Source organism: Hibiscus syriacus, unplaced genomic scaffold (assembly GCF_006381635.1).
Source record: "Hibiscus syriacus cultivar Baekdansim isolate YM2019G1 unplaced genomic scaffold, ASM638163v2 tig00111199_pilon, whole genome shotgun sequence".
NCBI lineage: Eukaryota > Viridiplantae > Streptophyta > Magnoliopsida > Malvales > Malvaceae > Hibiscus > Hibiscus syriacus.
This window is the reverse complement of record NW_024063015.1, coordinates 186,565-209,959: the sequence shown is the minus strand read 5'-3', so window position 1 is coordinate 209,959 and position 23,395 is coordinate 186,565. Positions and strand designations below refer to the sequence as shown.

The window sequence follows — 23,395 nt, the reverse complement described above, 5'->3', positions numbered from 1 at the left end:
CTAAAAAATAAACGTTGTCTCGCTTGAGACAATTTCTCTAAAAACAATTTTTGTCTCGTTTGAGATTGTTTCTCTAAAAACAAATGTTGTCTCACTTGAGACAATTTTCCAAATTATGAATTTGTTTCACTGGAAACAAACATCATCTGAGTTGTTTCTTTTGAAACAAAGGATTTTTGAGTCTATTTCTTTTGAAACAAAACTGTCTCTCTTGAGACAGATTTTCTTGAAAAATCTTTGAGTCTGTTTCACTTAAAACAAAATAAAAATCTTTGAGTATGTTTCTTTAATAACAAAATTTTGTCTCTTTTGAGAAAGTTTCTTTTGAAAGAATCTTTGAATTTGTTTCTTTGGAAACAAAATTTTGTCTCACTTAGATACAATTTTCTGAAAAAACAAAGTTTTGTCTCTCTTAAGACAATTTCTTTTGAAAAATCATTGAGTATGTTTCCTTGGAAACAAAATTTTGTCTCTTTGGAGACAGTTTCTTTTAAGAAAATCTTTGAGTCTATTTCTTTGGAAACAAAATTTACCATCTTTGAGTTTGTTTCCTTTGAAACAAAACAAACAAAATCTTTGAGTATGTTTTTCTTGAAACAAAAACATCTTTGAGTTTGTTTCTCTCAAAACACCAATATTTGAGAATGTTTCCTTTAAAACACAAATTTTGTCTCGCTTGAGACAGTTTCCTTTAAACGTCATCTTTGAGTCGTTTCCCTTGAAACGAATTTTGTCTCTTTTGAGACAGTTGCTTTTGAAACACATTACCTTTGAGTTTGTTTTTCTTGAGAAAAATCTGAGTTTGTTTCCTTTGAAATAAAATTTTGTCTCTCAATACAATTTCTTTTGAAAATACCCACCTTTGAGATCGTTTCTATTCAAACAAATTTTGTCTCCCTTGAGGCAGTTTCTCTTGAAATACAAAATCTTTGAGTAAAACCATCTTTGAGTCGTTTCCCTTGAAACGAATTTTGTCTCTTGAGACATTTTCTCTTAAAACAAGATCATCTTTGAGTTTGTTTCTATGGAAACAAGGTTTTATCTCTTGAGACAGTTTCTTTTTAAAAAAAATTCTAGTCTGTTTCTTTTGAAACATTATCTTTGAGTCTGTTTCTTTTGAAATCATTATCCCTAACGTATGAGCCGTGTCATCCCCCGACCAAATCTCTTCATCACGTATGAGCCTTGTCACCCCTAGATAACCAGTCGTCCTCATCACGTAGGAACCGAGTTATCACCCTTCCTAAGGATGACCAGAACTCTTCATCACGTATGAGTCGTGTCATCCCGCGACCAGATCTCTTCATCACGTATGAGCCGTGTCAACCATAGATAACCAGCCGTCCTCATCGCGTAGGAACCGAGTTATCACCCTTCCTAAAGATGGCCAATAACTCTTTATCACATATGAGCAGTGTCATCCCCCGACCAGATTTCCTCATCACGGAGGAACCGTGTCACCCTTAGACGACCCGAACTCTTCATCACGTATGAGCAGTGTCGTCCCCAATAACCAACATTATCCAATTTCTAAGCATAAAAGGGAGAGAACCAGACAAAATCGTGTTATCTTGTCATCTTTGCCCTATTCTTGTTAACACAAGAATGTGCAAAGAGGGGCAGCTGTAGACACCCATTTTTGTTCGGGTATTTTCTATTTTATTAATTATTATTATTATTATTATTATTATTATTATTACTATTATAATTTACAATATACATATTTTTGCAGGTATAATCCCTGAGCCCACAAAGACAACACCTGAAGCCCAATATTGGACCCAACCTAGTTACAAGTCCAGCAGTCAACTGCAACCCAAAGCCCGGATCTGGACTCGATCCAGACTTGACCCAGATCCTTAGGGTTTTTGAAACCCTAACCCTAGGGATATCATACTGCTACCGCTGTTGCCGTTCTCTATTGCTGCCGACAGTCCCTCCTGCACACATCCATCGAACAGTGACCAGTTCCCCACTACATCAGTCGAGCAAATCAAAGAAACCCCATAAAAAAATATTACAAAATCAAATACTATCCCGAGGCAAGTCAAATATCATCAAAAATCATCATCAACAACCATCAATCAGATCTAGCATACAAACATAAAATAAGGAAGATAAAGAGGAGATGGGGCATTCAAAATTCGGAGAAAACCACTGGAAAAAGAAAAAGAAACCAAGAGAACAAAAAAATAAAAAAAATGATAGAGAGATTCGAGGTTCAAAGGGGGCATTCGAACAAAAAAGAAAAAAAAAGAGAAATAGAGGAAGAAGTTTCTTACCTCTGATCGAAGTCGTGGGATTCCGAAAGCTGCTGGTTTTCCTCGTCTATTCGAAAGGTATCATCCTAGATCTAGGGTTTTCTGTGTACTTTTTGGGAAAAGGGTTTGTAGATCAAAGTTTAAGGGGTTTAGAGGTTTCGATTGGGGTTGTTTTCGTAGCTCCGGCCGTCGTGCACCACCGTACGCCGTCGTCGACCCTGTCGTGGGAGCCTCCGACCACCGTGGCCTTTCTCTCTTCATTGGATAGAGTTCTGAACTCTCTCTCTCTTCTCTTGTTTAAACAACAACAACAATAAAACCCTATTCCAATATGAAATGGGGTAAAGGGGAGGTAGGGTAGTAGACTGCCCCCAACGCCAGGTTGAGAACAGCTTCTGTAGAAGACCTTCAGTAGTCAGAAAAATTAAAAATAAAGATAAAAATCCAATGCATGTATAAATAAATAAATACATAGTTGAACAGTCATCATATGCAGTTTTCATACGTGCGTCTGTAATGGGAGGTAATCCCTGCAAATAAATCCCTGTGTAAAAATCTCTGCATATAGACAATAACGTAATTCCCGGTTAAATTTAGAAAGAGAAAACATGAAGAGAATGATACACAGAAGTCATCGATAGCAAGCTATGAGAAGTAATAAAGTCAAATGGGTTAAAACCTAAACTAAAGAAACACTACTCCGCTACCCTAATTCTAATCCTTCATAAATTCCAATGACAAAAACAAATAAAAAGTAGAAGTCATGGAAATACTACAGAGGCATTAAAAAGAAGACAGAGATGCTACACCCTATGGATGTGACCCACAACTACTCGGCTACCCTGGTCTTAAGTCTCCATAATTTCCTATCAGAGGTCATGTCCTCGGTAACGGCTAAATCCTTCAAATCTAATCTCAAGCACTCTAACCACTTCCTCCTTGGTCGTCCTCTCCTTCTGGCACCCTCGACTGTAATCAACTCTACCCTCCTGACCGCATCCGACGGTTGTCGCTTAATGACATGCCCAAACCATCGTAGTCTTCCCTCCCTCAATTTTTCGGATACAGTCACCACCCCCAAGGACATCCTAATTGCAGAGTTTGGTGTCATGTCCCACAGAGTCCTACCACATGCCCATCGAAGCATTCTCATTTCTCTCTTCTCTCGTTTAAACAAAGAAGCAAATGAGGGGGAGAAAGCTAGGCAAAACTCATTTTGGGCTTATATAGTTTGCCCTAAACGACACCGTTTAAAGGGATAAGAGGCTACGTGTTGTGTAAAAAGGGTCTAATTGCACTATAGGTCCCTCTGGCTTTGAAATATTTTATTTTAGCCATTAAATGAAGTCTTATTTTATTTGTTTTCGAGCACTTTATTTTCAGTTCTTACGTTTTAGTCCTATTGTTCCATGTTATGTTATTATTGTTAATATTTGATTTTGGCCACTCTATTTGTAATTATTTTATTGTGGTCACTGATCTAGTGTTGTGTGTATTTTTGTGGATGTTGGAATTTGGTCGCAATATTTGTAACTTTATCATTTTAGTCACTGCTGGGTATTTGGTTTAATTATTATTAAGTCCCTCATGTTATATATCATACTATTTTGTTTATGTTCGATTCTGGTTTTAATATTTACAAATGTTTCATTTCAGTCACTGAATGTTACCTTTCTTTATTTATAATTAGTATTTTAAATTTACTTTGTTTACATTATGGCCAATGTTTTAGTATAAATACTTTAGGTAAAATTATTGTTTGCCCTTACGAATTTCTGTTTTAATTTGTTTTAGTCCCCAATGTTGTTTAAAGTTTATTTTCATTTTCAATACTTATATTGTTTAATATATTAGACATTAGTTTTGGTTTGTTTTTATTTGTGATTCAACCTCTCAAATTTCTATTAATCATATTTTAGTCCCTTAATTACTTATTTTTTGTATTTCATTTTGGTTTGTAATGTTTATTTATTTTTATTTTAGTCATTTATGTATGAATGTATTTTGCATATTATATGGTTATTTGTATTATATAAATAATGTGTTTAATTCCATTTAATATAAATATTTTTATTTCCAATTACATTTATTCTCATTATATTTTTATCTATGTATGAAATATTTGATTTTATTTTCAAGAACACGTATGCGTAGAATGAGCGTGGAAAGTACCACTTGGTCGAAATGGTATGATCTGATACGGCATTTTAACAAATGTGAACTTGAAATAAATATAGTTCATTTTACCAATTAAATTTTGTTTATTCAAATAATTCAATGCGTTTGTTTTGTGGTATTTTATTTTACGTAAATATTGATTTTCAGTTTATATTCGATTCGTATATTTATTAATGAGAGAATATTCTTTTATTGATAAGAAATAGTCGAGTTAGCTTTTCCGATGGAGGATTGCTAATTTCGAGATTTCCTTTCGAGTTAAAGAATTTTCTGTAATTGATTAATTCGAAGCAAATTAATAAATGTTCGATAAATGGATCGTAATTTAACTTTATATTCAATTTATAATTTTTACCATTTACGACAAAGTGTAAGCGACACAATACCAATTTTGGGCGTTGTGGGGTGCTAATCATTCCCCATGCGTAACCGACTTCCGAACCCGTTTTAATCGAATCTTTGTAAACGCAGACCAACTTTTTATCTTAAAAACGATTTTTCTTAAAATTATTTTTAAATGACGTTTTTTGGTATTCGATCTATTTAACCCAAAGGTCGATGGCGACTCACAATCTAATTTTATTCAAATTAATTCCAAAATCACCAAATTTTCTAAATTAAAGACATAATTATTATTCAAAAATAATATTTAATTGTTCTATTTAAAAATTGTTATGACAACATTGATTATTATGTATAAATAATAATTTTTTAGATAATTTTTTATCGATTTTATTATTTAAATAATAATAAAATGGGTAATTTTTTTAGTTATATAGAACTCTCCCAAAGTACGATTCTTCAAGTTTTCATATTTTTAAACTTGTCAGACACGCAATCAAAGCATCCTCCTGTTCTCTAATTCTAGGGTTCTTTCTTTGGCGTTTGATCTCCTAGACAATGACAGAGAGTCAAAAACCTTCCACTCCCAAAATAAAAGTTGAAATTGATAGTGATAGCAATGGTAGTGAAACTATTGATCCCGATCATCAGCATGGCCGTTCTTATACATCTCTCCGCTCTCGTTATCTCGCTGTTAAGAATCTTATGTTCGGTAACTTTGTATCTTCTTTTTATTTACTCTTTTTCTTTGTTTTGGAGTTCTTGTTTCTGTTTGGTTTGAAAGAAAATAAGCGGGAAATCTATTACGTTCTTTTCTTTTTGTTTTACTGTATTTGTAAGCGTTTTATTTGAAAAAGCTTTTGAAAGCAACCGCCAATAAGAATTAAAAAAGCTAAAATTTGTATATACATTGCACTGGTTAAGCGTTTGGCTCAAATAAAAAAAGTGATTTGATCTGAACTTAGTTTCTCTATTTAGTGACTGCTTTAATGTATATTTGGCAGATGAAAGAGATGATATTTCTAGCACTGATTCTGCTAAGTTCAACTCCATTTTTAGTGCAGTAGAGAGCTTACATCAACATGGTATTGTGTTCTGGAATTTTTATTCTATGTAAAAAAACGTTAACTTTTCATCTCTTTGAGTTAATGTATTTCGCTTGTTTTATCTGAAATACAGTTCAGAGACCAAGAGAGCAAATTGCTGATGCGGAGGCACTCTTGGACATTACAAACACATTGCTTACCTCGGTCAAAGCAACAAATGGTGATGGGATTACTGTTACCGATTTCATCAACTCTCTGCTCACTGACTTTGCAAAAGAAAGCAGTAGACAAGACGGCAGAACCTCAATAGATTGGAAGAAGATTGGGAATGAAGTCTCAAATGTTTCCAGGTTCAGTCGTGGATGTCGTACCATGTAATAGCATTCGACTGTAGTTTTCACTCTATAATTTTACACGATCATGTTTTTATCAGTTTTACTCCTTCAGGATTGGGCCTATGGATACACAAATCAAGCAAAGGAAAGCCAATGTTCGAAGAAAAGGCTCAAAACCAGCAGAAGATGAGCAGTCTAAAGAGGTAAGAAATGCAGTTCAAGCTGCATTATCTCATTCTCAAGATGATTTATATAATTAGAATTCGGAGGATTGTGTTTTGTTGTAGGTTGACGATAGTGATGCACAGAAGAGAACAAATACTGATGCCAATATGTCAACCCTGTTTGACATTCTGAGGAAACACAGGATAGTGAGGCTTGAACATCTAGTGATGAATAGGAATTCTTTTGCACAAACAGTGGAGAATCTATTTGCACTATCATTTCTGGTTAAAGATGGGCGTGTTGATATAAAGGTGGATGATAAAGGCTTTCATCTAGTCTGTAAGTTGTGAATCTCTACATTATGTACCCTTTCCAAGCTTTTGTTTATTATTCTCCAACCATTCTTTTCGGTTTTCTCCCTGTTTCTGTTAGCGCCGAAGAATGCTCCGACTGCTACTGCAGTCGCATCGAAAGAGGCTGTTTACAACCACTTTGTCTTCAGATTTGACTACAAGGATTGGAAGGTACTTGTGATTTACAATTGAATGGTTTCATCATTAACTTGCATTTGTCTGAATGTGTTCCTTGGCGCATTTCACAGCTGATGAGAGATTATGTTGAGGTTGGACAGGAGCTTATGCCCCACAGGGATTAAATTGAAGCATCGAGCGGTTTTTACTCGCATACATGTAAGTCTACAATCTGAATCAACAATAGAATCTGCAACACCAGTATGAAAGCTATGGAGGAATCATGACACTATTTTTATGAATAGCTTGTAGGTGAATTTTTTGGTCTAATGAGTTACATTGGGGGCATATTTAGTTGAGTTCATAGGGTAATCATTGTCGAGCTTGATGCTTCTATAATGTTCCCTTCTCTTTTGTTGTTTATACGTTTTACATCGTTTCTGATTTGAAACAACCGCACATATTGAAGTTAATATTGAAGGAAAGATCTGTAAATTCCCTCTATTTAGTCCACTGGGATCAGCATGTGGTACTTAGAAATTTCAGCAAATCTTCATATATGGAATTTAAACTCATTTCTACTGAAAGCAAGCATTTTTATTATTAGAGGTCCAGGTTCGAGTACTAAAAATACAAGTTTTTATTGATAAATGATTGAAAATCTTTAGAACAAATATTATTTTGTAAACACCCTAGATTAATAAAAAAATATTTTTACTAAGGAGTAGTGTTATAAAAAACTATTTTTTATTATACCAAACAATGGAATGAAATACATCAAGCATTATATATCAAAGGAATTAACAAATATAGGAGAATAAATAAATATTTTGATCCATTGTACTAAATTGAACTCACAAGTTATGATGGAGTACTTAAATCTATATTCACCCAAAATATGGAAGAGAAAACGAATGGGCTTGAATGGAAAAATTAAAGCCCAAAAGAAGAAAGATTCTCGATGACGTAAAATAAAATCCAGCCCTTTAGATTTATGGACGCGTATCATCATCAACCCTACCTACCAAATATCTCTCTTTCAACCTCTTCTCCCACTCTTCTCCCCAAAACCCCCCCCCTTCCCAAGCTAGGGTTTATCTTCTTTTTCCTTCTCTCTCTGGGGTTTTACATTCCTCTTTATTCTGTTTTTGGGCCTCAAATTCTTACATTCATTCATCTCTTCTTCTTTTTGGGATCTGGATCTGGATCTGTGATTTTTCATTAAAGTTTTTTTTTGGGGGTTATAAATTTTCATTTAAGTTCTCTAATGGATACTCGTAAAAGAGGAAGTCGTGAAGCTGGGTTCAACGTCAATGGCGGCATCAAGAAATCTAAACCCGGTTTGTCTCTTTTTTATTTTTCTCTCTAAAATTGAAATATATGGTCTTTGTTTCTGATAATATTTACTACCATGGATTAGTGTTAGTAATGTAACTGATTAATCATGTAATTATTAGTGACGAGATTTCATTAAAAGCTAATATAATTAGTTAATAACTTGGATTTTTTTTGGGGGGGGATAATTTGGATTAAAAGAAATTGTAACCGAGTAAACGTAATTAATTAATGTTGTGCAACAGAATTGGAATCTTTATCTACTGGTGTAGCAAGCAAATCGAAGCCATGCACCAAATTTTTCAGGTTAAAATTCTTATACCCATCTAAATAAATATTGATATTCTCCAATTTAAATTCCACTTAACTTCTGTTTTTATCACCTCTCTAATGCTGTAAAAAAATTAACTTTATAATTTGTTAATTTTAATAGTTAAAATTTTGCGATTTTGCTAATTGGATGTGGATATTGAGTTATGGCAGGTACAATACTGTTGTTTGATTATAATCAAGTTAAAGAATAACAGATATTGGCTTCATTTATAGCAATATTGCCGCGTTAGTTGGTGAAAAAGGCAAATTATATCGAAGATGTAGTATTTGTTACAACTTGTAAACTGTATCTAAGATTGAATTCAATGGTAAAATTTTCAATTTTGGCATTGAGTCCATTGCTAAGTTACTCATGTTATAAATCAAAGAATGATGAAATCAAGGTATGATATGTTCATGTTATTTTACAATTTTCTGGGTTGGATTGTTGACCGGCACATTAGTGCTTGTTTGAGAATGGATAATCGATGTAGTATGAAGCTTTAGTAGAGAAAGAAGCTTGGCTTGGCTTTTAAGTATCAACCTTGATATAAAAGCGATGTCGTCCATTCTATGGTTTAATTGCAAACTCTTTTAGGAAACATAACAGGGGACTAGAGTCCTTGGGTTCTTTTTGTTGTTATGGTTTTATGCTATATTTTTGTTGTGTGCTGGCTTTATCTGGGTTTTTGGTCTATTACAATTTCCTGGTTTTCTGGTGTTTTCAATTCAGAGAGACAGCATCTTATTTACCAGTGAAGCATATTTATGTCATGTTATACTGGTAGATTTGTATTTAGCTTTTCTCATGGACTCTTCTAAGCCTTATCTGATCCTATGTTGTTGCAATTGTAGCACTGCTGGTTGCCAATTTGGTGAGAGCTGCCATTTCCTACACTACGTTCCTGGAGGTTACAATGCAGTGGCCCGGATGATGAACCTTGCACCAGCTGTTCCACCAGCTTCAAGAAACATGGCATCAACAGCTGCCACACCACAGGGCTCTGCCTCTGCAGTCAAATCTCGCTTGTGCAACAACTTTAGTAGCCCCGAAGGTTGCAAGTATGGTGACAAATGCCACTTCGCACATGGAGAATGGGAACTTGGCAAACCTATCGTTCCGTCTCATGATGATCCCCATGCCATGGAACCTATTCGTGGTCGTATGGGTGGTTGGATGGAGCCATCACCCCCATCTGGTCCTGTTGCTACATTTGGTGCTTCAGCAACTGCAAAAATTAGTGTGGATGCTTCCCTTGCAGGAGCCATCATTGGGAAGGGTGGTGTGCACTCCAAGCAGATATGTCGTCAAACAGGAGCAAAACTTTCTATTCGGGAGCATGAGTCAGATCCCAGCCTTAGGAACATCGAGCTCGAAGGATCATTTGAACAAATACAAGAAGCCAGTTCCATGGTTAGAGAATTAATCAGCAGCCTAGGACCGGTGCCGGGTCCCGCCAAAACATCTGGTGTGCAGGGTGGTCAAGGACATCCGAGAGGCAACTACAAGACCAAGTTGTGCGACAATTTTGCGAAAGGAAATTGCAATTTTGGAGAAAGATGTCACTTTGCACATGGTGCAGCCGAGTTGCGGAAGTCGGTAATGTGAGGGGTTACTAGTGTGCATTCCAAGTAGTTGATAGCATGAGATATGCAGTCTTTTATGAGTTAGATCCATGCTAGCTGTGCAATACTATCTAGTTGAAGTGATTTGAGTGGAGTTTTACTTTCTTTTTAGTCTGAAATTTTGTGTGCCAGATTGCTATTTTCCCTTTTCTCTCAGTCGCTAATGTAATGTTGTTTTGTTGTAAGCTTAGAGGAGCTAATAGTTTCCCTTTTTTGGTTGGTAGGACCAATAATTAGGTCATTTTGTTACACATTGAGGTATTCTGGTCCAGACATGTTTGATAATTCCATTACAATAATAGTTTGTGGTTCTATATAGCTGTCGAAATGAATTGCCGAAACTTAATTCTGCCGTATACATTCTGAAAACTATTTCAATAGTTTAGGGACCTATCTATAAGACTGTTAATGTTGGTAATAATAATGATTTGTCTACTCATTAATGTGATGCATGTCTAGTTATTTAATTAATAATCTTTTATTGTTTTTATTGCTTAATACTTCTCTTTGCCCATGTATTATGCACAAATTCAAGTTTGAGGTATTATATACTTGTACTTTTAAGGGTAAACTAATATGAGTTATGACCCCCTTTGTTGAGGTTTTGTACATTTTCTCATTCAATTTGAAATACATAATATTTGGTCACATTCGTTTTTATTTAATTAAAATATAGTCATTGAGTGTTAATTATCGTTAGACCTTTAATGGACCGTTGAAGTGGCACGATAAATATATAAAATTAAAAATGGTAAATTACACAAATGGTCATTAATGTTTGAATAAATTTTTGTTTTCCAATATATATTTAAAATATCTTTCTCAGACCAATCGCACTTAAAAATATCAAATTTTCTTTCCAAATTGGATTTGCTCATTGGACAATACATGGAGAGTTATAGCAAAAGTAAACCTCGATGGATTGAATCATATTTTCTTTACTTCCTCAACACTATCTTTCAATACAACTGGAGCAAAAAAGAATGTCTTAAGGACCCGACGAAGATGTAAAAAATATAACTTTAAATATGGAGTAAGCTCTCACAGGCTACACAAATGGTGCCGGATTTTCTTTGCAACAATATTTGGTTCAAATTTTTATAGTTTATACCGACAAATCTTTACTTGTCCAGATCATCATATAGTAGCAAGCTTGAATGTTGAGAAGCTAGTCTCCTTGCTAAGAAACAATTTCTTGCAGGTTGAAAATGACATTTTTGATGAGATAGACTTTCCCACTAGCAAAGTATATACTTCGAACCCTTGTGCTACAACATATGTACTTCATACTATTTATAGATACCGATTAATTTTTTGAACCAGGCGGCTATCTTGTCTCTCGAACCTTTAAGTGGATCTATTTCTGATGCAGGGATATTCAAAGATATCTTCCACTGCGCTAAGTATGGAAAGGGCTTCCTTTGAATCTATGGTTATAGGCGAATCACCTATGCGATTGACTAAGTCCTTGTTTGGGGATCCATCCTTATTTGAGGTGCAAAAGTTCCCTGCAGGAATTGCTATAATCCCATTCAACTTTACCTTTAACTTCAATATTTTCCAGATACTAGAAAATTTTGCTGCAATGACGAGCCGGCTGAAAGCTGGATTGCGTCTACCACATACGAGGTTTGACAATATTTCCTTCTCTCTTGATTTTGATTTGCTATTTATCTTTCTTTTTTGACGTTGAGTGTTTTAGATATTTTTTTTTTGAGAAAAAGATTGAAGGGTGTTATATATGCTATGATTGGTTTTTTTTGTCATATCATTTGCACGGCAGACTCTCATGATCTTCTTTTGTGAATTTCAGAATTATAAAAAATGAAAATTTATTAAAATATTAATAATTATTTGAGTAATTTATTCTTTTTAATTTTACATATTCATTACGTCATATCAGTAATTCGTTAAAGGTTTAGTGACATTTAATCATCAGTGATCATATCTTAATTAAATAAAAACAAATGTGACCAAATATTATATTTTTTGAATTTAGTGAGAAAAGAGTATACACAACCTAAACAAAAGTGATCAATCATGTAGTTTACCCTTTATTTAATATTTATTAAAAGAATATGCTAAAGTACACAATTGGTCCCTTGTCTATAAGGTGTTGTTTTATTAAATCCTTTCACACATGTGATGCTCGAATTTAGAATCTCAAGAAGTAACAAGTCCCTTAACCACTGAGATCGCTTGGTTTGTCCAAAAAGTATAAAAATATATTTAATTGAACCTTCGATTTAAATTTAGTCCTTAAACTTTTGAATATTCCTATTTCATCTTCAAACAATAACTCTCATTCTAAATTAGTCCTTGAACTTATGAACATTCTATTAAACCAATATTTGATTTTGATATAACATTAATTGTTAAATGATTTATATCGTTAAAATTTGCATTTTGCAATGCCATGAAAAATTGTTATAAAATATTTTCAAGTAATTTTTAATTGTGAAAAATAATCTTTATTGTTCTTAAGTCATTATATACTTTAGGTTAAATTACAAATTTCATCACTAAACTTTACTCTCTCTCCTATTTTGCTCATTGAACTTTAAAAGTTTTCAATTTCCTCGTTGAACTTAATACATTGGGTTCTTTTGTCATTGAACTTTACTCTCTCTCCTATTTTGGTCACTCTACCGTTAAATAACTAATGACATTAAAAGTGATATCATTTTAAAAAATAATTTTTTTCACCAAAACAGCGTTGTTTTGCATCTACATACTTTCCATTTTACCGTTTGGATGCTTGGTCTCAATACCCACTTTTCGGTATCAATACCAAAGTTGCATGTGAGCACTTATAGCTCAAATTTAATGATTCCAACGGCTCTAATCCCTCACCAACGACTCCAAACAACTAGAAGTGGATTAGAAGACATAAAAGGGGTTGATATTCAAATAGAGAACAATAGGAAAGATTATTGAAAAATCATACCAACATCAAAAGAGTTTTTAAGATTATTTTTTCATATTCTTTGTAACACACTTATTGAGAACATTATTTATCTTGCTCAAGTATGATTTGGGTAAGTGCTTATTTATTGCAAATACATTTGTCTTTGTGAGGTTTTCTTTTGTTTGCTAAATTTGCAACTCTTATTGTGGAGAGAGTGTAAGCAACATTTTGAAATATGGGTTGTTGTAAGGTTACACAGTGTTCTCAAAGGTTAGCAAATTTAGTTGAGTTGATAAATCCTTAGTGTGGATGCTAAGGTATTGGATGTAAACTGTGGTTGATAAAGTCGAGCTACTCTAAATCATTGTGTAAAACTTTTATTTTTCAATTGCTTCCATACACCATTTTTTTAAAAGGCCACTTCACCCCCTTTTGGCATATTTTAGTTGATCGATAGAGCTGACATATTACAATTTTATCCCCAAACTATGAACCTCATTTTATATTAGTCCCCAAACTTCTAAATCTTTTAATTTTAACCCTAAATTCATCCAAATATATAATTAGTTTCAACCATAATTTAACCTAAATTGTATTTTTTTACAATTTATAATAATATAACTTGATCTAATGATTTTATTAACAAGGGATGTGATTAGTATATGCTTGTAGTTTGAGATAAAATTAAAATATTCAAAAATTTTGGGGATTAATTTAGAATGAAGGTCATAGTTTGGGGATGAAATTGAAATATTCAAAAGTTTAGGACTAATTTAGAATGATAGTCATAGTTTAAGGATGAAATTTAAATGTTTTAAAATTTAGCGACAAACTTAAAATAAGAATTATAATTTGAGGACATGTGATACAATTAACTCTATAAAAATATATTTAATTGAACCTTCCATTTCATAATTACATTACATTAATAAAAATTGTCTCCGACCGTTATCATATTAGATAGTAACTAAAATTATGAAAATTCAAAAGAATATTAAAAGCTATAAATTAAAAATATTTTTATATTTAAAATATATTTATTAAAACATTTTAGAATATTTATTAAAATATTAAAAAAAATTAGAATACTTCAAAAAAAATAACATGTAATAAACATAGTGTTTATATTTTTTTAATAATACAAACTCACGCATTAGCATTTGTTTGGAAATTGGTAAATCGTCGTATTCCTACGTTATCGGAACTTTCAAAATGAGGTTTCAAGTCTACAATTAGGGATGGGCATGTGTAGGGTTGAGTCGGATTTTTGGTCTATCCGACCCGATTCGAAAAATATATACCATACACTCAACCCGACTCGACTTTTAAAGATAAAATCCGAACTCGACTTGACCCGAAATAATAAAAATATTATTTTTATTAAATAAAAAAGTGATTTAATTGAAAAATATAATATATAGAGAGATATTATTGTAATTATACATAAATATATAAGATAAAATTATTTTTTGAGGGCCAGATCATGTCGGATTTTATTTTACCCTAAACTCGAATCTAACCCGACCCGGACATCACATTTAAAAAATCTGATCGAATCGAGCCGGGTCGAAATCCGTCGAGTTTGGGTCTCATGCCCATCCTTACCTACAATCATATTTATGTGTGCTGCGTCAATAAGAGGTTGAAACTCAAGAGCATTTGTTTGTAAAGTGGTCTATTCCACAAATTAGGAATAGTTAAGTATGTTACTATCTAATAACATACCAAAATATCTTATAGCTTGAATCCTCTATTCATATTAATAGGTTAACTTATGCACGATTATTCCTCGTTAAATCAAACAACATATTTATGAGCTAGGTTTAGCCGAGCTTCATAGCCCTGTTGCAGTTGTTAATCTGGCTTGGGAAGAGGGATGGCGGGACATCATTATTAAAATGGATTCCACCATGGTAGACAATCATTACAACAATGCGAGTGGTACGAATTCTACGATTGGTGTGCATCTACAATCTATATGTGACAATTGTTAAGCCTGTAAACGAATCGAACGCATATGAACGGATGTATGTTCATGTTCGTTCATTTAATAAATAAGCGAACATAAACGAACAAAATTTTTTTTGTTCATGTTCGTTCATTAAGGAATATAGCTTGTTCATGTTCGTTCATTTAATAAATAAACGAACATAAACGAACAAAAACATAAACGAACACGAACATAAATGAACACGAACATAAATGAACACGAACATAAACGAATATAAACGTTAGAGACCCTACCTTCCATTGTTCTTTCATGAAAAATAGTCGACAATGCAAATCAACCAAATCTATAGTGATAATAGCGTAAGAGCTGATTAGCAGTGATGAAATGTTTGAAGATATCAAATATTTCGATCAATCTTTTAAAGATATTAAATGATTTACACAACTTTAGAGTTAATTTGTTCGAACACGACAAAAACATACATAAATCATAAGTAAGCTATATGAATATAATAAAGTCTTAAAGTTAATTTGTTCAACAAAATAATCTTCTTGAAATCCAAACAACTTCAATAATATTCGTAACATATTCAACTTGCATTCATGATCAGTCGTTAATTCATCATCCATCCTGATCAAAATCAAACAAATAAAATTATATTAAATTAAAGGAGTTATAACAAAAGATGAAAAATATACTAAATTAGCGAGGTTATACCAATTCATTCATCCTCATTTTCAAGGAATCTCAACATGTATGATATCTTCGTTTTGCTACAACAAATCAAAAAATCAAAAATATATTAGTCATTGTAAAACCAAATTCAATAAAACTTAAAACATAAAAAATGCATTGTTTTTATTTTTCTCCAACCCATAGTATTGACGATACCAATCAGCTCCACAAACAAGCATATCTACCATATTAGTTCCTAAAGAGGATCGATGCGGATCAATAACCCTCCCACCAGCACTAAAAGCATATTCAGAAGCAACAGTAGTGACCGGAATTGCCAATATGTCAGTAGCCAGTTTTGACAAAATGTTAAATTTAATATTGTTCTCCTTCCACCATCCCAGTCCACAGTCTTCATCTTTCCCAAGCCCCGAACCTTCCTACCATGCGAGTCCCTCATCTTCCTTATTCCCGAGTCTGACTCGTTTCAATTCAAATACCTCGACTCACCTCCTTCCATTCCTCCGCAACATTGCAGCCATATCCAGCAGCGCTCCACTGACCTTGCCACTTTCTTCCCCCACTAGAGGATATAAGCGCAAATCTGACTGGGACTCCCTAAGGGCAACTCTAACGCGGATGGCTGGGCAACGAGGGGTGGGCTGGAGAAGACCGACTAGTCGAATGCACCGTTCATAGCGGCATACAAGGGGTTCCACATCGTTCAAGATGCCACAAAAAATCCCTAAATTCACACCCCAAAATTAACAGACCAAAAAAAATTCAAATTATTTACCTTATGAAATCACGTTCAAGAAGGGAAAGAGATGAAGCTCTGTCGAATCGTTGCAGTTGAAGACTTGAAGCTCCGTCGAATCGTTGCAGAAATGAAAATTGTGGAGGGTGGGGAGAGTTGAGAATCAAGAACAGCTGAATGACGGGTTGGAGAATAGTTGAGAAAATATTGTTTTTAGATTTAGGGTTTTTTGTATTACCGCTTAATTAGGCTGTAAAATTGGGTTAATTATGAAGTTGGTCATCAAAATATCATATTAATTAATATTTTTAAGATACATACAATTGGTCACCAAAATTGATTTAAGAATATTAGGTTAAACATAAATGAACGCACATAAACGAACATAACTAAACGCATATAAACGAACATAACCGAACGTTCACGAACGTAAATGAACGAACGAGACCTATGTTCATGTTCGTTCATTTAATTAAACGAACACAAAATCTTGTTCATGTTCGTTCATTTAATAAATAAACGCACATAAACGAACTTCCCGCCGCACGGTTCATGAACGGTTCGCTGAATGTTCAGTTCATTTACAGGCCTAACAATTGTAATGGTTTTAATAGTTATTTTATAACATATGTTTGTAGGGAAGCAAATAAGGTTGCTCATACGTTAGTTAAACGAGCCCTCGATTGTAATGTTTCCTTTGGTTGAGTTCCCTGAGTTTATTGCAACTGTTATAAAGAATGATTGGTTTCCGGATTGATTTAAGAATTTTGAGCACTCTTTTTCCCTTATAAGACCTTAAACTCATGGGTAGAGGGGGTTTTCAATGCAACTTTTTTTATAAAAAAAACATATTTTAATTTCTATTTTTTTATAATTATCCATTACTAAACTTTCTAGATAAAATAATTTACTTATTTTTCAAATTTAACATGAATATATGGAATATTTAATTATAAAAATGAAGGTAATGAGGGCAGTAGGTGGGTAGTTGTTAAGTAGGTTTAAAATGAACGTGGGGCACTGTGAGTAAGGTTGAGGAGACCCAAACAACTTATAACGTCAACTACTGTGACCCTCAAATCTCCTCTATGCAGTACTTATTTCGTGACTGATTAACGATTACCTAATTATATAATATAATTAAAAGGTACACATTAATTTATAAAAGTGATATATATAATCACTTTTATTAAAAATTAATTATAGAAACATTTAATTCTCACATATTAAAAAACCCATAATTCTTCAATCATTATAATTTCATTTAATTAAAGGAGGTTTTGCTTTGAAATAAAATCCTATACAAATTTGTACAGATTTCTAAATTCATATTTTTACAGAAACAATAGGATATATAAGAATATTGGCATTTTGTTTTCGTTTCTTTTGCTACTCAAAGTATATATTGAAATCAACTTAGCACGGATTCCATAATATTAAATAATAATAAAGAGATTGAGGCATGGACCTTGAAATTCTTGCATTGCCAAACCCAAAGTTTGATATTGTTAGAAACTTAATTGTTTACTAAACTATTCATACTAACTGCTCATTATGTGCCGACATTCCTTAATTTAAAATGTTATTAAATTATTTTAAAATGCTTTTTTACTAAAAAAATTATAAAACAATTTTTAGATTTTGATATAAAATGGGTACTACGATGTTAATTGTTATTAAAAATGTTTCGACATATTAAAATTAATATGTAATGACCATCCAACTCAGTTGGTAGAGCACAAGGCTCTTAATCTTGAGGTCGTGGGATCGAGTCCTACGGAGGGCATTTCATAATTTGAAGGTCTCCTACGGAAGTTGCTCTCAACTTGGTGTTGCGGGCAGCCTATTATCCTACCTCCCCCTTATCCCATTACATATGGGAATAAGGGTCAGCTAATTTTTTTATATTAAAATTAATGAATAATATCCCATTTGGTCCATCAATTTTAATTATAATTTTATTTAGATATTTTTAATATTTTTTGGATAATAACTTTAAATAAATAAATAAAAAGAATTTTAAAAATATAAAAAAATACAAAATTCATTTAGAACTGTAAAAAAATATTTTTGATGGGTCGATTTGCTTTGTTTCACGGATTAATTTTTTTTTCTTACTTGTATTGATTAAATGAAATATTATTTATTAATTTACATGTCTCGTCACTTCATAATATTCATTATATAATAAAATTTAAAATTTAATGTCTATTTTATAAATTTTTAAACTTTAACATCGAAAGAAATTATCTTAATTTAGTGACACATTTTAACTTTATTTATATATATTGTAAATTTTTTAAACTTTGACCTTATTTTTAAATTGCTAAATTCCGTTTCTCCACAAAATCACAGCTCTGATTATTCGGTTAGCCCAACACGCCCACTACGCCAGGTTTGACGTTAGCATTCTCAAATTTGAGCTATCCGACCTAATAAAAAAATATTTATATATTTAACTATTGGAATTAGTATTTAATAAATAAAAATATTTGTATGTAAATTAAGTTAGAAAATATAAAAATAAATTGAATATAATGACATGAATAGATTATTAACAAGTAGTACATGTGTTAGTCCTTGCTGAAGTATGTGAAAAAAAAACTTGTTTATAAATGTAGGAAAATAAACTTAATGCATAAGTTAATCCAAGTATGTGAAATGGGGGACCATTGAATATTACTAGTTTAATGGATGTGTTCCATATGGTGAGACTGCAGTTGTATGTCCTTATATAAACTTCCCCTCCATGTCATTTCTCAACGCAACCAGCTTTGTTCTTCCTTTCCTTTCTTCTCAAAACATATTTCCATGGAGAATTTGATGATGAGGAACCAAACCAGAACATCTCCTTCGCCACTATCCCTTCATAAAGATTCCCAAACAATATCAAAGTCAAAGCCTAAGATACGGATCATTCACGTGTTTGCACCCGAGATCATCAAGACCGACGTAGCAAACTTCAGGGAATTGGTCCAAAGACTCACCGGTAAACCACCACAAGAAAAGGGTTCCCAGAGGAAACCAGCTATGGCGGCCAAGAAGAAGATGGAGCTGAGAACTGGGTTCCTCGCGGGCTTCGAATGGTTTAAGGAAGAAGGAGAAAGGTTTTGGAGTGTTAGTAGAGAGAATTCAGGTGGTTTCTTGAGTGGTTTTGGAGACTTTGATGGTTTGATTCAAGAGCTTGGTAAGCAATTTCCTTTGCTTCCTTTGGATGCTTCTCATCACACCCATGGATTTGAAGAAGCTCAACCAATTGCTTAATTTCATAATTACTTGTGGCTTTGTATGTTTCATCTTTCAAGATTTTGTTTTGGGCTTTTAGTTATGGATTTTACTCAATTTCACCATGCATCTGCTTATCTTTCTTCTTACTTATCGTCTCTGTATGTATAAGAGATCAACTTAATTTGTATGGAATAGAAATGAACATTTCATTTCAAAACTTGTTTTCTGCCTTCTTCATTTTTAATTAAGGAGTTCTTTTCTTCTTCTTAGCCGTGAAAAATTAGCAGAGTTTGGCAGACCAAACATGAACTTCCCCAAAAAAATCTTGTTATTTGATTGGATAATTAATTGGCTTACTTTTCTTACAAGGCTGCCTTTAAATTTACACAATTACTGCTAATAAGATATACAATAAGATGACAGATGATTTTATCACTTCAAGTCACCTTCCCAAATTTGAGAAAACCCTAATAGTTTTTTTATTATTTGAAATATAAAATGTTTAAGTTATTAAAGTATCTTTTACCCTTTTTAACCATGTTAATGGCAACTTCTATATTATTTTTTCAATTAATCTTTTAACAAAAAAATACTTTTAATACTAAAATTAATAAAGAATAAGATTAAAAATTGAGTTTTAGAATAAAAATATTTTCAAACCAACTTTTAGAAAAATAAAATTAATTTTCTAGCATTTGACTTTTATATTTTAAATATAAAACCATAAAAAACCATTAAATTAACATCATATCTATAATCAATATTTTAACTTTTCATAGTAATATTAAATACTTGCATTAACAGTGCATATTATTTGATAATACTCTTTAAAAAAATATTCTTTAAAATAATTTTGAATTCGATAAGAATGGAGAAGTGACCCTGACACTATATAATAAAGGTAGGAATATGACATGAAGAAGGTTGACAATATTTGTTTGAAGAGGAAGAAGGTTCATAAACTTATAACTTTATGTATGTGCAAAAGGGCAATCAAATTAGTCAATTTCAAAGACGAGGATTAATTTTCCCAATAATTAATCTAACGGTTGTAAGGAGGTAGATTTAACTAATCATTTTATTTTTGTTGCTTGGGATCTAGCCCTAGTGTAAAGTTAAAGGGTGAAGTACACAAATGGTCTCTTGATTATAAGATATTATTTTATTAAGTTCCTCAACCATTAAAAGTTATAAAATGATCCATCGACTATAGAGTGTTGCTTTGTGTAGTGCATCGACTATTAAAAGTTACAAAATAATCACTTGACTATTCATTATGTTCCAAGCTCGTCCTTTTCCGTTAAAAAATTGAAAGTTTTCTAAGCTAGACATTAACATGATGATTGTGATATGATAGTCGTTTGAGATTTTGTGATCAAATTTTATCATATCACAATCAGTAGTTTAACGTTCAATTCAAAATACCGTCAATTTTTTTAACTTTTAATAGTATCCTATAATCGAGGGACCATTTGTGTACTTTACCCAAAATTAAAATTATTTTTTACAAACTAAAATATCATTATTGTAACACCCTAATCCGATTCAACCTAGCATCTAGAAACTCACACCCCTCTTTACTTACGACCCTTAAGGAAGGCCTGAGTCACCTAGCATCAGTGTCTCCTTAACACTCGGGATGTGTCTGGGTTACGTAGTATTAGCACAACATCCAACTAGAATTTAAAGTGCACAAGCACTACATTGTATATATCTGGATATTTTATACACGTAAATGCTCACGTTGTTAAGTAAATCGAGTCTCCTCGTCATTTCCTTGAGTATCAAACAATGCTAGTTTTATGCCACTTTATTTCATAGCGTTATTAGTTGAGTTTGATCATTATCATTAGTTTTCGAATTTAGGGTTTAAGTAATTTGGTAAATCAATTAATGAACCAAACTAAACTCATTCAAACATGCTGAGACCAAGACAACATTTCATAACACTTTAGACTTATACTGAATGAAATTTTACCTTTTCCATCGCGCAAAACAATGAAGGGATCTTTCCCATGAGGGATTGATCCTTTTGTAAAGAGATCAATCCTTTGCACAAAAGAGAGTTTGGGATCGATTCTTTCGATTGAGGGATCGATCATTTCCCCTAAGGGATCGATTATTTCTAGAAAATTAGGAGATCGTTAGGATATGCCTATTTTAGTCACCAAACTTTCATAAAATTATTTCTAGGGAAAAGATAAACGTTTAGGTGTTATCATATCACTTCATATCTTTAAGATACATAGTGAAACCCCTTTCATGCCTTAAATCCCCATCCAAGTGCACACAAAGGCTCATACACACAACATGCATCAAAGCTTAACATTTTGGTCTACAAGTAGTACAGAAAAGTTAGAAATGTGTTACCTTTCACCTAAGAGCTGCCAGAACGACCTCAAGCTCAACCAAGGTTCACATTCTCATTGTTCTTCACTTTTGAGCTTTCACCTAATTCTCTCACTAATCAAAAGCAAAAAAAAATATATTACTGACTAGCTTTAAGATCTAAGAGAAGTAAAAAAGTGATTCTAGGTTCTTTGGGATTGGTTTAGAACACCCAAGAGTCCTAGAATCTAAAACCACCACTAAACCCTCTTCTATGGCTACCATGGCCAAACTCTACGATTGAGGGCTCATTTTGAAGCTCCGAGGAAGATGATTCTGAATCTTACCTTTACTAAACTAAAAATGAAGTGTTGAGCAACAAGTTTCTACCTTTAACTTGAGCCCAAGAAGAAAGATGAGAGAGTTTGATAATAAGGAAAAAGACAATGATGAAGGAAAAGATTATGGAATAGTTTCTTCCTATTTTGGTATTTTAATATGTCGTGACTTCATCATGAAATTAAAATAAATCAACCTGTTAACCAAGCTAGGGGAAAACTATAATTCTAGTCCTTATCCTTTGGTGTTCAACTCAAAAACACCCTTTTTAAAACCTTGTTGGGCTCAAGCCCAAACCAAAATAACCATGAATTAACCCAAAACTTTTAAAGAACTTCCTTAGACCATTTAAATTTATTCGGGTTTCACCCGAAAATACTAACCCGTAAATCGGGGCATTACAACTCTCCTCTATTTAAGGAAATTTTATCCTCAAAATTTACTTGAAAAGAAAATATGCGGAAAATGGAGTTGTATGTCCTATTCGATCTCTCATGTAGCTTCTTCGACCCCATAGTCTCTTTATAGAACCTTAATCAAGGGAATATGCTTGTTCCTCAAGTCCTTAACCTCTCAATATAAGATCCTTATAAGTTTTTCCTCACAAGTCATGTCCTGACTTACTTCGATCTGCTACAAAGGAATAAAGTGGGACTGGTCTGAACGATATCCCCTAAGCATCGACACATGAAAAATATTGTGGATGCACTCCATTTTTGATGGTAAAGTCAAATGGTAAGCTACAGGTCCGACCCTATCAAGAATCTTATACGATCCAATGAAACGCGGAGCCAACTTCCCTTTTAGGCTAAACCGTAGTACTATTTTCCACGGTGATACTTTAAAAAAATCTTGTCACTGATCTCAAACTGTATGTCTTTTTGCTTCAAATTTGTGTACGATCTTTATCGATCGAAGGCCTCTCGGAGTCAATCTTGAATCAGTCGAACTTTCTCTTATACCCCACAGATCAAATTAGACCCAACTAGTTTCATATCACTGAGCTTTGTCCAACACAAGGGCGTCCTGCATTTTCTCCTATACAAGGTCTCATAAGGCGCCATTTAGATGCTTGACTGATAGCTTTTATTATAAGTGAACTCTACCAACGAAAGATGATTCTCCTGACTACTCTTAAG

The 23,395-nt window shown here is 32.9% G+C and overlaps 2 protein-coding genes and 1 pseudogene across 2 annotated transcripts; all 3 read left to right on the top strand.

The window, feature by feature from the left end:
- Nucleotides 1-5,339: 5,339 nt before the first annotated feature.
- On the top strand, nt 5,340-7,109 carry LOC120155615 (annotated as a pseudogene).
- An 881-nt stretch (nt 7,110-7,990) lies between these two features.
- LOC120155600 (zinc finger CCCH domain-containing protein 31-like) lies at nt 7,991-10,153 on the top strand. Its single transcript, XM_039167119.1, has 4 exons — nt 7,991-8,023; nt 8,055-8,137; nt 8,378-8,438; nt 9,300-10,153. The coding sequence occupies exons 2-4, from the start codon at nt 8,065-8,067 to the stop codon at nt 10,051-10,053; spliced, it is 888 nt and encodes a 295-aa protein (XP_039023050.1). The 5' UTR covers nt 7,991-8,023; nt 8,055-8,064; the 3' UTR covers nt 10,054-10,153.
- An 8,986-nt stretch (nt 10,154-19,139) lies between these two features.
- LOC120155609 (VQ motif-containing protein 25-like) lies at nt 19,140-19,644 on the top strand. The gene has a single exon (XM_039167127.1). It carries the CDS (start codon nt 19,173-19,175, stop codon nt 19,623-19,625), a length of 453 nt encoding a protein of 150 aa, XP_039023058.1. The 5' UTR covers nt 19,140-19,172; the 3' UTR covers nt 19,626-19,644.
- The last annotated feature ends 3,751 nt before the right edge of the window (nt 19,645-23,395 follow it).